The sequence below is a fragment of the Notothenia rossii genome (genome assembly GCF_949606895.1).
Source record: "Notothenia rossii genome assembly, chromosome: 9".
Classification (NCBI taxonomy): Eukaryota; Metazoa; Chordata; class Actinopteri; order Perciformes; family Nototheniidae; genus Notothenia; species Notothenia rossii.
Window position 1 is genome coordinate 7118064 of NC_136907.1, and position 14241 is coordinate 7132304.

The following is a 14241-nucleotide window of genomic DNA, read 5'->3' on the forward strand; positions in this document are numbered from 1 at the left end:
GAGCTGATTTTATACTTTATAGTATTTTATCTTCCATGACATCCTACACAGATTCTGTAATATTCTCATAAATGAAACTTTATGTTTTTGTGCATACTGGTAATATAGTCTCGGTTTTTAGTTGAACAAAGATCGTTCCCTTGTAGTGCTGAGAGACGTGAGTCGGAGGCGGTGTGTCAAAGGACAAAGCTGGTAGTTTATTCCACATGAAAACAGCATGTAAACAAACACAAGCCCGGGAAAACTAACCAGCTAAAACAGGAAGTCCTGTTAACTCAAATGTCCGTGCGGAGCAATACCCCCACCCATAGTTCCGTGGGTGAATTATGTAAACCCACCACACAAGCCCCCCCAGAATTCACCCATAGTCAAAATCCTCGCGCCGGGAGGAAGGATCACCCGACCGCGGCGCGTAAGGACCACAGAGGCCGAGTAGGGCGGGGTCGCAGGCAAAGACAAGGGTGCCAATGAGGGCGAGGGCATCCCCACATATGTATGGAAGCTGGCGTTGCTGGCGGGCGAACTCACGGCCTTCCAGCAGGAAACGGAAGTGGCGAATCGCCAACCAGAGGCCAAGGAGTTCCCTGTCGAACGCACTGTACTTGCACTCTCTGGGGGTTAACTGGCGACTGAAAAAGGTGAGCGGTTGCCAGGTGTCGTCGACCCATTGTTCATGCACTGCGCCCACGGCGTAGTCAGACGGGTGAGCCAACATGGTGGCGTCTAAAGCGTTCTCCCTTTCGGCCGTCCAGTCTATACCCTGGCCGGGGGACTTATCTTTGAGGGCCTCGTACAGCGGGCGCATGGTGTGGGCAGCCCGGCGGATGAACCGGTGATAAAACGTCACCATCCCGAGGAACTCTCGGAGCGCCCGAGCTGTGGGCGGTCGGGGAACGGCGGACACGGCCTCCACTTTCGACGAGAGGGGGACGGCTCCATCTTTGTTGATGAGATGTCTGAGGAAGTGGATGGACGACAACCCGAGCTCACACTTCGCTGGGTTGATAATCAGGCCGTGTTGGTTGAGCCTCGTAAAAAGGTCTCGGAGATGTGCCTGGTGCTCTTCAGAGGAGGAGCTGGCGACGAGGATGTCATCTAAATAAACGAAGAAAGAGCCGGCTCCGCTGCGGTGTGAACAGGAGAAACCGGTGCTTATCAGACTCTAGCTACGAACCGGATCTGGAACCGCGTTGGTGTGAAAGGGGCAAAAGTGAAGCAGATGATCGCGCTCTGCTGGCAGAACCTTTGAACTTCATGCATGCTGGCCTTTCTCTTCACACAGCTGCTAAATAGAAAACTACAAAGGCCTTGCAGTGGTGCGAGAAATATTCAGCATTGAATATGGCCATTTATGAAGTGCTCATTCAGCAGATTGAACTATGTGTAAGTCACAGGTATGAATTGCAGCACAGTGTTATCTACAAAATACATGAAATATACCAGGATGTTCACTTTTAGTAATTATTTAAACTATTGCTGTCAAAATTATCGCGTTAACGGTGGTAATTAATTTTTTGAATTAATTGCGTTAAAATATTTAACGCATTTAACGCATGTGCAGAATGGCCCGCCCCATACATCCCACCAGTGGCAGCGCCAGGGTATGGCTGGGGTAGGCTACACCCATACCAAGAAATGGCTTAGCCCCACCATGAGAAATGATGTTAAATTAAGCAAAATATAGTCCGCCAACTTGCGCCGAGAATTGCACAGACAGCAGTTTGTAGGCTAAGATTGATTTCAGTAGCCAATTGTCTGGAAATACCGAAGACCAGAAACGGTTTTGAAAACTTTTGTCACGTAGTGATCGTCTTCTCAATAGAGATTCTTTTATAATATCTTCCGGTCAATCAGAATCAAGATAACGGCGTGGTGTTGTTGCAGGAAGTCCCGACGGAGAATACTTTTGCTGTAGTACAGGGGTGCACATAACTGGTACGCAGGTTATGTGCGTAATCTGAAATGCGTACCGTCACTAGTGTCACAAAGCGCATTTGCGTACCGACGTAGCCTACTTGTGAAGCTTTTCCAGAAGGCGGTTAGATCACCGGACGACAGAGTTGGTCTCCATGTGCACAGACAGGGCTGCTGTTAACGTCGGTCTGTACAACGGAATTGTGCCAAAACGCCAACCGGCTGCGGAGGGAGACTCCCTCCCTTCACTGGAGAACTGCGCTAAAACAGCTGATCACAACGTTCACACTCTGTGGTCACGAAGTACTCCACTAGTCCCCCCCCGTCGACTTTCCTGAAGTACTCCCCCGTTGATAGAAATCAACACGTAATGAATTAAGACCCCACGGTTTGATGATCGATAGGTGTGTCGTCTGTCTTTCATTTTGACACACAGAACAATGTTATAATAATCATACATACTGTATGTTAAATGGATATATCCGCCTTCTTTCATTTATCTTTCCATTCCCACAACAATACACATAAAGAAATGGCATATTTTGGACATAGTTCGAATGGTGATTAATCATGATTAATTCATTTTTAAGCTGTGATTAATCTGATTAAAAAACGTAATCGTTTGACAGCCGTAATTTAAACATGTTGTTTTCTTTTAATTGATTGTTGGTATAAGACCTGATATTGTGTCCTAACATTAGAAATGTACGTGTTTTTCTAATATGTCTCATGAAGACATCAATGTTTACACAACTTTCTGAACATGCTTAATCAGATATTATGTATTTATTTCAACAAGGACGGACCATGCATACAAATACATTAATCTCAGAAAAGAGATGAATTATACCAGATTTTAGCTAATTTCCATCTGCAGTCCTTAATGGACTTTACATTTGAATAATCAAAGGCACATATTCACATGAGATATCTTCAAAAGTTACAGTCATACATTCACAGTATGAACAAAAACACCTGCAGGATCAATGTTGTTTAGGAGTGTCGGTTCCACACAAAAGCAGCAAATAAAAACAGCTATTACATTTAAAAGTTCATTTTCTAGATGATCCGAAGCTCGTGGTTTTCAGAGAGTCCACAGCTGACCTTGTTTTCGTGGAATAACTTGGAGAGGGCCTCCATGTAAAGTTTATGAAAGTGGTCCACCTCCTCCTCGGTGACTTTGATTTGCTTCGGCACTAAGATTGGACTTCCCACTGAAAGAAGCCAGAGCGTTAGAATAAAAAAAAACACCACCATGTTAATGAACAGAAAGATGAAACACTCACCAACAGTAGTGATAGGATTCCTGTAGGGCAGGATACCCATGTGCTCTCCAACGAATACACATGGGGCGAAACCCATGATCTTTTTAAACAGGTCCTGTAACCTCCGCCCGAGGCTGCCTTCTGAGAAAACCACCTGCTTAAAGAGCTCGTTCTCCCCAAATGCGTAAGCTGGCACCAGATCAGCCCTGTGGAAGATCATCAGAGGTAATATCACTGTCAAACTGTGACTGTATTGTCTCTTCATGTTGGTTAATGAGTGAAAATGAGAAGAGACGTGGACAGTAACAGAAAACCTTGATAAGTGCTGCCGCCATTTTAAGTTAGGAAGCTGTCGACCTAGTTCCAGTCGTTGGCCGTGTTGTAAATTGTTTCAGAACCACCACTGCTGGTATTTAATGTGTGTTTTCTCTCACCCAAACTCCAGGGCCACCCTGACGAAGCCCTTCCTCTTCCTCATCACCACGATGTTGACTCCAGGAGCCGAGGCCAGCGACTCCGCAGCGCCTCCGATCACGATCACCGCTGCGTTCCCCTTCCCCCTGTTGGTGAGGAGGTGCGTGAGGCTCTTCTTGCTGACTGGAAGAAGACCTGATCACACAAAGTAAGACAGTAATAACTATGGATGTTCTTCCTTTCTGTGTGCAGTCCAGGGGCGGTTCTAGGAGGGGGACCAATAGAGGCCAGTGCCCCCGTAACACTGACCAGGGACCCCCCTGTGGCCCCCCTCCAAAACAAAGGTTACAATATTACGATTTATTGGAACTAAGTCAAATCAGAGACCCGGATGTACAGTGGAGATTAACCTGTTCATTACCTTATAAAAGCATACTATTTATGTTTTTTAATTAAATTGTCACTTAAAGTTACTAAAACAAATACTCTAAATGAAAACAAATACTGAAACAAAAGCAGTGTAACTTAAATTTACCAAAACAAATACCTTTACAAAAACAAATGCCAATTACTGTATTTTATGTTTATTTTACAAAATTACTTTACTGTCTTTGTCTTTTAACCTGCTTTTATAGTGCCCCCTCTCATGAAATAACTGGCCTGCCTCCCCCCACCCCCCCAGTACAATTGGTCTAGAACCGCCAATGGCACTGCAGTCTCAAAAATCTCCTATAGTTGAACATAAATACCTGTAGACATAACATATTCCCTGAAGAGTGGAAGCCTAAAAAGGCCGACCAGCACCAACAGGTTAGATCTCAGCCCAGGAAACAGCTCCTTGAAGCCGCAGCTCTCGGTGCTGAAGCAGGTGAACGCCCCGACACCCATGATGCCGTGCGGGTGAATACCAACAATGTAGTTCTTGTTTGGATTCAGCTCGGCTGTCTTCACCAACTGAGCAAGAAAAGTTAGGATGAACAGAGACTTTAAAGGTCACCTATTATGCAAAATAGTCTGTGTAAAGAGATTCTGAAAGATTAACTTTTTTTGTCCTGATCCATTTATATAAAAACCTGTCTGAAAATGAGCTGATCAGATTTTGGCATAACCCCCCACTTTATCACCTGAATCTCCTCCTAGATCGCTTTCACACCGGAGTACTTTTCCCACTATAGTTCCATTATAGTTCCGCAAATGTGCGTTCACACCTAACAAATCCGGGACTAGAACTTAGTTCATGATGGGCCCGGCGCCACGAGGGGGCAAAAGGGGGCATTGCCCCCTCAGTTGTATTCTTTGCCCCCTCACCTTGAGCATCATTCATCCATCAAAAAGTACAATAAATGTCACAATTATTAAATAATAACTTTAAATAATTATTTTCCCCAATACACGTTACTATGTTTAGATCAGATATGTGGGCAGGCAGTCAAGCAACGTGTAAAAAAAACTCAACCCCAAGTGAGCTTGTAGTCTTAATGTTAGCGTGTGTGCTTAGCTGTAAACACAGTCTCGATGGGTGACCAAAACCTCCCCGTTTTCCAGGCAAAGTCCCCGTTTTCGGTGACCGATATCCGGTTGAAACTCCCGAAAATGTTCCCGTTTTTGAATGTGCGTTAAAAAAACATAGAGCAAGGTGAAATAAAATGTTACACGTCAGTAAAAACAGAGTAACAGTGTTGTGCCTCTTGCAGCGTTAGCGTATTTCTTCTTCTTCTACTACTTCTTCTTCTACCTACTTCTTCTTCTTCTAATTCAATGTACCTTCCCGCGAGATATTGGACAAAAGAAACTCTAGCTAATACTGTCAACTAAATCCATAGTATTACAACAAAAGTGCTTTAAACGAGGTAAATTACGAATTTATGTTCTCAATCGTCATGTGTGGGATTGAATATTACATTCGTTTAGATGTATTGTCCGCAGGGGGACATTCATTTTCACAAATCTGTGAAAACAATATGAAATCAACAAAAAATAAGACAGACAACTACAGATAGCACCACACATGATGGTTACTTGTTATTATTTAGGGCTGCCTGTATGGATCAGGTTTTTGCCAAAGCGAGCCCTTTTAGTAGAATAATAATATGTTGTGTATTATATACACCGCATTGGTACAATGAGCGACATCTAGTGGAGGATTTTGGAACATTGATTTGATTTTTCTCATGGCAGTTAGACTCTAGAGACAAACCAGGGGACTTTATTTGTATTTTTAATCTGTGTCTGTCCATTTGGTGTAGTATTTTATCCATTATTACATTTGGTTTATTAGACACTTTCTTATGAAATGCCAGGTTTTAGGCCTTGGTTTGAACATTCAATCCTGAAAATAATTGTTCTTTAATCCTGACATGACTAGAGCAGATAGTAAGTAAGTAAATCTGTATAGAAAGACGAGTTAAGTGATAGAGGAGAAAAGGTTATGGTATAATTACAGAGCCTGCCAATTTATAAATTGAGGAAATCAATGTTAGTCTGACTTCGGGTGGCAGTATATGCCATGAAGTTGTTTGCGGCCTGCCAGTAAACCCAAAACAGAAGAAGAAGAAGTGACGTCAGCGACTTCATTTGCCTAATCCTTCCCCAGGAACTTATTCCGGTGTGAACGCGATCTGCTCTTTAGTTAATCAGAATTAAAGAGTTCTGATGAACTAAGTACGGCAAAGTACTTGGTGTGAAAGCGCCTCTTGTGTTCTTTTTAACCAAATCTCTCTCAGAGGGGCGTGGGGAGTGGCTCCTTATTTTCATCTAAAGTAACACACAGAGAATCAGCACTTTGGAAACAGGGCTGAAACCGAGGGGATTATGGGATGCTGCTATGATCTGTTTGGTGTTTCAAGTCAAACACTTCAGAGACATGTTTTGGATATATCTGAGACCTATAATATATTGATGAAAAACATTATAATAGGGGATCTTTAAAACCAAACACAAATACAACCTTCCTTTGTATTTCCTTGCACATCTCAAAACATTCTCTTGCACTATTTGATCTGTTTTATTTGTTTTGTGTCTGATTATATATTCATGTTGCACTGTTGGAGGAGCCTGTGACTTCAGTTTTATGAAAATAAAGCCTTCGATCTTGAATCCTGAACCTGAATTAGAGATTTAAAAAGCAATTGCTCAATAAAAATGATTTTGATCTTGTCTTATAGATGTATGTCACAAAAATAGCACTTAAAGAGTCATGAATGCTCATTTGAAACTAATGCACCAACACTTACAATAAATGGCTTATTTACTTGTTCTGAATTTGTGTCTTTATGGTTAATTGCTCTTGTGAAATATAATGTAATATATAAAGAATCAAAGCAGACAATTACAATATTAACTTTAAAGGTCAAGGAGGCTTTTGTTTGGAAATAGTAATGCTACTGGTGGGACACATGGATTCACTGTCATGTCCAACATATTGTAATCAAATCAGATTTATATGAATATAAACTTACTTTGATTGGGAAAAAGTCCCTGAGGTGATACCAGGCCTTCCAGTTCCTCACAAATGATGTTTCCCTGCCCCCTGGTGGACAGAGTGTGTCATTTCAATAATACACACTAACTGTAAACAATATATTTATTATTAATACAATTAAACTGCAATATTATGTTAGTCTTATTATTATATCTGCTTTATTTTGTCACTCCTTTATTATAAAATATCCTTGTTATACGTATGACATTGAGGAACAGCTAACGAAGAGGGTACTTTGATCATGTACCCCTCGTTACTGTCATGTGATGCGATGTGTATGTGTATGTAGTAACGTGTGTTGTTTGCATTTTATTGTTCTCTCTTATCCTTTCGCCTCTTATCTACTTGTCTTTCATCCTTTCTTTATAACTAATGCCGTTGATGTATTGTGATTTTAAAAAGGTGTCGATTATCATCTGGCCGGGGACAACAGCTGGAAATTAGCAATGTCGGCTAAAGCTGCACTGTTTTTTGTGACAGTTGATCAATGGGGACTGTCCACGACACTATAAGCAAATAAACTAAACTTTCATGTCCGTGGGTGTTGAATAGTTTTATTTCCTTTACCTCTCTCAGGGGTGTGCCAGTCCACCACCTGCCAGACGAAGTACAGCGTGGGGATCGGCCACAGAGAGGTGAACATGAGGTAAAACATCAAGAGGCTGCAGGCCACTCCTGGAGAGGCATAGTCCACATGTTGGAGGTACAAGACATTCATAGATTAGCAGTGGTTTCAAGTTTCAAGGCTTTTATTGTCACGTGTACATAGCTACAGTGTGCTTATGCTCCTCCAACAGTGCAACACAATAAAACAGATAAAATAGTACAAGTATATAGAATATAATAGAAACAGTGCAGAATAGTCTAATAATTGGAATATTGATATATGAGTGTACTTTACAAATGCAATGAGACCCTCGTGAATTAACATGATCTAATACATTTGACAAACTTTCCTTTGATACAAAGTGTTTGTGTGGTGGGATCTTACCTAAGAAGAGAAAGGTTGATACCGCTTGCAGAACACTTACAACCTCCAAAAACACCTTCCACTTCGTCTTTCCTTTCGTCATCCCTGCAACCAGGAGGACCATCAGTTTGTTAAAGACATTTAAAACTGTGCTTTCATTCAGTTAAGGTCATGGGTCTATACATCATGGACTTTACGCCTTTAGATGTAACAAAGATGGCTTTATCTGAGACATTTATGATAGTCTTTTTTATGATAGAGATCAGATTGCTTCAGTAATGAGCACTAGCTTTTAATCTATTTAAGGCATAGGTCATACGCTTAAAAACTCACATTGCAGGCACCAATAACTAACTCAGGAACAAGTTGACAGGCTAAACTATAGACAGTTTCAATTTGATAAAAACATATAAGCCAAACTTGTGGATGGCTTCAAATCACCTGGACTCTCACCAACTCTAAATGATACTAGGACAACATAAAGCAACACCCGACGACCCCGCGACATCTTGTAAGAAACAGCGTCTGAGGACCATTTTTACCGAAACAAAACACAAGTCTCAGCTAGCAAGCTGAGATTCCACAGATTCTAGGGGTATACGTTTCATCACTGAGCGATCAGAACTCGCGACAGTGGAAGCAAACCTAGACATGACACAACGTAGCTTTACGGGACCAAAATGGAAAATAAGTCTTAGTGTTGCTGTTTTCTGATCAAAAGTTGTGTTCAATTGCATTAAAACCATTAAAACGCATACAACTCTGCTGAAAGGAGCCAATGGGGTCTGAGCTCCCACTCACGCAATGAAATCATACATCTGTGGGGGTCGCTAATACATTACCAACAACCATTATTTTAAATCACAAATAATGCATGTGTTAATGTAATGAGTATTATTTACGAGGTAAACAGGCTAAAATAAAAACATGTTTTCCAAAAGAACTACGCATCTCTTCAATGACAATATATGCCTGCACTGCACCTCCAAGGTGCCCAATACATTATTGCGCAATCTCTGCCTGTGGGCGTGCTGCGCGAGCCGAGATGGTGTGTGTGTGTGTGTGTGTGTGTGTGTGTGTGTGTGTGTGTGTGTGTGTGTGTGTGTGTGTGTGTGTGTGTGTGTGTGTGTGTGTGTGTGTGTGTGTGTGTGTGTGTGTGTGTCCGTTAGTTTTAAAGACCCCCATAGAGCTCAGTTTATAACTCGAACCCTGGTTTTCAGTATAAGTAATGTTTTCTTTTGAGACACTATAATTTAAAAATGTTTTACAATGTTCAATCTGAATTTACTTTAAAATTAAAATAAAATCTATATTGATTCTGACTTTTCTACATCCAACAGGTTTATCATTGCTTTGAGAACAAAGATTATTAATTTACCCCTTTTAGAAGTGAAGTTATAGTCATTTGTTTTGGGGATGTCATGATCGAGGCTGAGACCTGAAAAACAGGCTCAGGACTTAACAGGTTAAAGACCAAACTGCTGAGCGATAAATGTAAAAAATTACCTTTTTATTAGAGTCTATTCCAGAGTTAATTTGAATGGATGCAGATATATGTATACAGTCTATGATGCAGATCAGCCGTTTGTGAAAATGTACAACATGCAGGATGCACTTTGCCCAGATCATGTAAAACAGCCCATACAGCTGATACAAATACTACGGTGGCCGGCAGGTGCAAACGCGGAAGAACGGCCAAAAACGCATACATAAGCAGGAAGCAGTTGCAAATAATGAAATGAAAAACAAAACAAATCCTGAAAACAAATCCAACAAAAAAACGCTGCATTTACAGAAATGATGCAAACTAAATACAACACACAAACCCCGAAAACAAACGCAACAGAAAAACGCTGCAAATACAAAAACAGATACAAACCCCAAAACACACAGTGCTCCAGGCCTCTAGGGGGCGCGCTACGTGGAACAGATTGATGTCTGACCAGACATAGAAATTAAAGCCGGAGGAAACAAAGTTGTTTGAAGTGGAGAAAGTCGATATATAAGAAGGTAAGTTTTGTTTTGTTTTTATACAAAGAGCGTCATATTTACGCAGCTAGCGTTAGCGTCCCTACAGTAACTACTACCCCAGCTGAGGAGAGGAGAGCTTCACGAAGCGAAGATAAAGTGAGGGAAGAACATTGTTAAAAGAGATGACAAATCGAGTGCAGGTAAATAACACGGGCCATAGTGAGTACCGCGGAAACATTTGAAGAGAGACAGAGACATTCTTAGCAGTTTGTTTATGTATTTGTGTGTAGATGTTGCAACTATACAGAGCTTTAGCAATACTATAACTATGGTGGGTGGAGAAGTGATAAAATGTGAAGAGGGACGAAGTAATGACAGGAGAGTTGTGTGCATTAGACATGCTCAAGAACAAATATAGAGAAGACATTCAAGGAGAGAGAGACAAAACACAGATTTCAACGGTAAACATGATGTATCTTTCTATTTATTTAGCTAACCACTATTTAAACTATGTGTTTTTGATTGACTTGATTAAATATATTTACTACATCAATGTATACTTTTCGGGCTGCCATGTTTTGTCCTTTCTGTGGCCAACATCTGGGGACAGTTCAAGTGTTCTGTGGCTCCTGTGGCAAACATGTACAGTTTTTGGCAGAAGTTGAACACAACAGTAAGTTCAAATTGTTTTTATTGTATCTGTTTCAAATGCAAGAAATAAGGATTCAACACACTACTCGGTTTAGAATACTAATTGGCAGATGCATACACTAGTTATTAGCATGAAGGACACATTTTTTCATTGTCTGTTTATATGAAATATGTGGAAGCCATCATTAAATTGTAGACCAATGCATGATTAAATACACAACACAGCTTATATTATACATTAATCATTGTGTATTAGTTCTATCTTTATAGAGAACATTTAGAATCAGACTTTGAGACAGTGAGCAGCTGGGAAAGTCACACCGCCATGGGGCACAAACAGTTGCTGATGTGATGTGTTCTTCGCATTCTCAGGCACTCCATAAGGAGGGTCAGGAACTCACGCTTGGGACCACCAGTGTCCCCTCCATCCTGAGTTTGTCCCTCATCATCACTGAACTTAACTGACATCTCATGAGAGGGGTCGAATGAGGCGCCTTTGAAGCCGCGGATTGGTCCATCCCACACATTGGCTCTATTCATATTCAACCTGCTGCAAGGTGTATTTGTTATTTTTGTTCTGCAACAATGTCCTCCGCAGTCAGGTATTCTGTGCTGGGAAAGACAAAGTAATGTATATATATCAATAAGATTTACAGTATAGAATAGAACAATTAAGTGGTAATAGTAACAATTAATACCGTTGCTCCATTTTGTCTTCTGGCTCAGACTGGCTATCATTAATCATAAGTGCATGCACATCTGTGTAGTTGCTGCAGTGAGAAGACAGTTGAATAATTACTTTCAAATACATCATATATGCATGACAGTCGTATTTACAAAAGGATGTCGATCCTCTTCCTATTTTTTTAATACATTGGGTTCTAAACCGACAACAGCACTTTTGTCATACTCCTGCACAATCCTTGTAAACATTTGAAATGGATGCAAGAAACAATATCTGATCTTTGAAAAATATTTGTGGGTGTTTTTTGTTTCGTCTTCACTAAGATGTAAGATGTTGTGGGTGTCATTTGGAAATGTATAAAAGTATAATTGTTCTGCTTCCTGGCAATGTTACCCATGTTGGAGGCTATACAAACAAACACATGTAAAAATAAAGATACACACCACACAACTGTGTCACGATGCGACTGTCAACATCATTTACATTACATCACATTGCATTTAGCTGAGGCTTTTATCCAAAGCTACTTACAGTAAGTGCATTCGACCAAGAAGGTACAAACTAGAAGAAAACAGAATCATATAAGTACATCAGGTTTCATAGAGCCAAAACATTTCAAGTGCTACTCAACTGGCTTTAGATATGCCAGTCCTGTGTTGGTACATAAGTGCTTTGTTAGTAATTGTATCGCTCGAAGGGGAGTCGAAAGAGATGAGTTTCAGTCTGCGCCAGAAGATGTGTAAGCTTTCTGCTGTTTACCTATAGAGGTTGTTCTGACCCGGGGCAGATTGGACCTCTTCCTTAAATGGGGTTGGTTCTCCATCCTATTTTTACCCAGGAAATAAGTGCAGTTGATCTAATGACAGTGTCATTAGTAAACAAATGTATTTATTGATTTCATGTTCACAAATTCAAACCTACATGGTATAATTACATTTTTAATTAGTCTTTCCCGATCAGACGCTGGTTGTGGGTGCCTGAGAGGTCTGATAGAGGTAAATAAAAAATATATTCAAACTACTGTTAAAACATTCTGCTTCTTGTGGCACAAAATAATATTTTGACAATGTTTTATTTTACCCTGGCAAACTTGTCGATTCTTGGAGTGCTCACTTTTTGAACATTTGGATGTTAACACAAATGACTGACTGGAATAAAAAATAAATTCACTTTAATTAAGAATACATTTCAATCCCTTTATCCCTTACATGATAAAGGGATTGATTTTTTACACGAGGCAGCACCTTTAATCTCTTGCTTAAACTCAGGCTTAACTTTCCTCAAACAGCCCATGGACTTTAGGGGGCGTGTCTGCCTCACACAGACCATGTGTTGGCTAGTTGGTCATGTGACACCTCCCCAAAAACACCACATTTCTATGCCTATGTAGATTTCCCATACTCCTATTCATAAAAATAAACTGCATTATAAAGCCAATTTAAGTGAAGGCTCTCTCAGTCAGGTCTTAGTTCATTTATTTTATTTTATTGGTATTTAAATTAAAGTCCAATCAAAATGTCGCACGAATATTCATCTGGCAGCTACTTTTCTGTGACACCCATGGGATTACGGGTTTATGGCGAGCTGATTTTATGCTTTATAGTATTTTATATCCCATGACATTCTGGGATTCAGATTCTGTAATATTCTCATAAATGACACTTTGTTATGTGTTTGTGCATACTGGTAATAAAGTCTAGGTTTTTTAATTGAACAACACTTTATTAAGAATCCATCCGGACATGTTATGAGTCTGCTGCTAATATGAGTCGCGAAGGGGGATTTCATTTGGCTCTGCTGATAACAGCCACAAGATAACAGCTCCTCGTCGCAGTTGGACTCAGAGACCCCTCGGATGCTTTTTCCCCCTCCTTCTATAAACAACCACTGGTCTGCTCTCAGGAAGTACTGTATGAATATTAATATGGATGCAAACACACAGTGAGGATGCCCAGCGCCTGATCCAACAGCGCGCGCTCATATCTGCGCATTTTGTTGTTTTGACGCCTTTTTTTCCTTCTGTTTAAGCCTCAACTGTTTATTTTGCGGAGGTCACGCTGGAGCTTGTGTTTTTTCCAAGCACACAGGGATGGCGTTTCACCTGCTGAGTGTTTGCAGGGGAAGCTTTTCTAACGTCGCATTGAACTGCATCATGGTTTTCCCACAGAGCTCACACCGAGCAGGGTACACCGAGCCTCGGTAGGACAGTGCTGTTTATCAGACAAATGGAAGACCTTTCGCGTCAAGGAAAGGCGTCAGTCCGTTAAAATGCGTCTGAATAACTGATTTTTCATTTACTCGTCAATTGACACATCTGGGAAAGGATTTTTCCCCCCCTCCCGTCTACCAAGACAGCTGTGTCATCAACAACCGGCGTGGTGTTGTTGTTGTCTGATTTTACGAGCCTGGGCCACTGGATATCTCATAGTCTGCCTCTGCGCCAGCTATAGGCTCCACAAACACCAAGGTAGGCATCACACCTTCCATAATATTATGTTTTGCTCTATAAATCAGTCGCCTGCATCATCTAGCCTATATATCCAGCTGTCATGGTCGAAACGCTGCTTAATTAGCGGGAGGGAATATGCTGCTGTATTTCTGAGGAGACGTGAGGGCCTGGTGGTGTTTTTACGCGTAAAATGTCAAGAAATACAAGGTTGACAGCGAGCCCCTGCGTGTCCACAACCCGAATTATTCAACCTTGAAGCCTCACAGCCCCTCACGGTGAATATAAGGCCTGTATTTCTAGACCCAAACACAAAAGAGACGGGGAGATGTAAATCGTCAGGACCTCCGCGCAATGCAACCCGCCAAACAGCCCGCGTTTTAACTTCAGTCGTGACAAGACCTTATAAATATTTCACCCAAAAACAAGCCTCCATCAGCTGAC

General features: G+C 41.1%; 2 protein-coding genes and 1 long non-coding RNA gene across 3 annotated transcripts in view; 2 read left to right on the forward strand and 1 right to left on the reverse strand.

Annotated features, from left to right (window-relative positions):
• Positions 1-2685: 2685 nt before the first annotated feature.
• On the reverse strand, positions 2686-9696 carry LOC307018689 (diacylglycerol O-acyltransferase 2-like). The gene is made up of 8 exons (XM_079649045.1): positions 9553-9696; positions 8066-8150; positions 7642-7749; positions 7052-7122; positions 4343-4547; positions 3614-3788; positions 3201-3385; positions 2686-3128 (listed from the first exon to the last, which is right to left on the reverse strand). The coding sequence occupies exons 2-8, from the start codon at positions 8145-8147 to the stop codon at positions 2974-2976; spliced, it is 981 nt and encodes a 326-aa protein (XP_079505171.1). The 5' UTR covers positions 8148-8150; positions 9553-9696; the 3' UTR covers positions 2686-2973.
• A 120-nt stretch (positions 9697-9816) lies between these two features.
• On the forward strand, positions 9817-11806 carry LOC307020716. The gene is made up of 2 exons (XR_013802964.1): positions 9817-10688; positions 11039-11806. It is a non-coding gene; the product is annotated as an uncharacterized lncRNA (long non-coding RNA).
• A 1355-nt stretch (positions 11807-13161) lies between these two features.
• nyap1 (neuronal tyrosine phosphorylated phosphoinositide-3-kinase adaptor 1) overlaps positions 13162-14241 on the forward strand; it is a 33184-nt gene continuing 32104 nt past the window's right edge. Inside the window, exon 1 of the mRNA XM_079652273.1 lies at positions 13162-13818. The gene's annotated coding sequence lies outside the window, so the exon portion shown is untranslated. The remainder of the gene's footprint in view (positions 13819-14241) is intronic.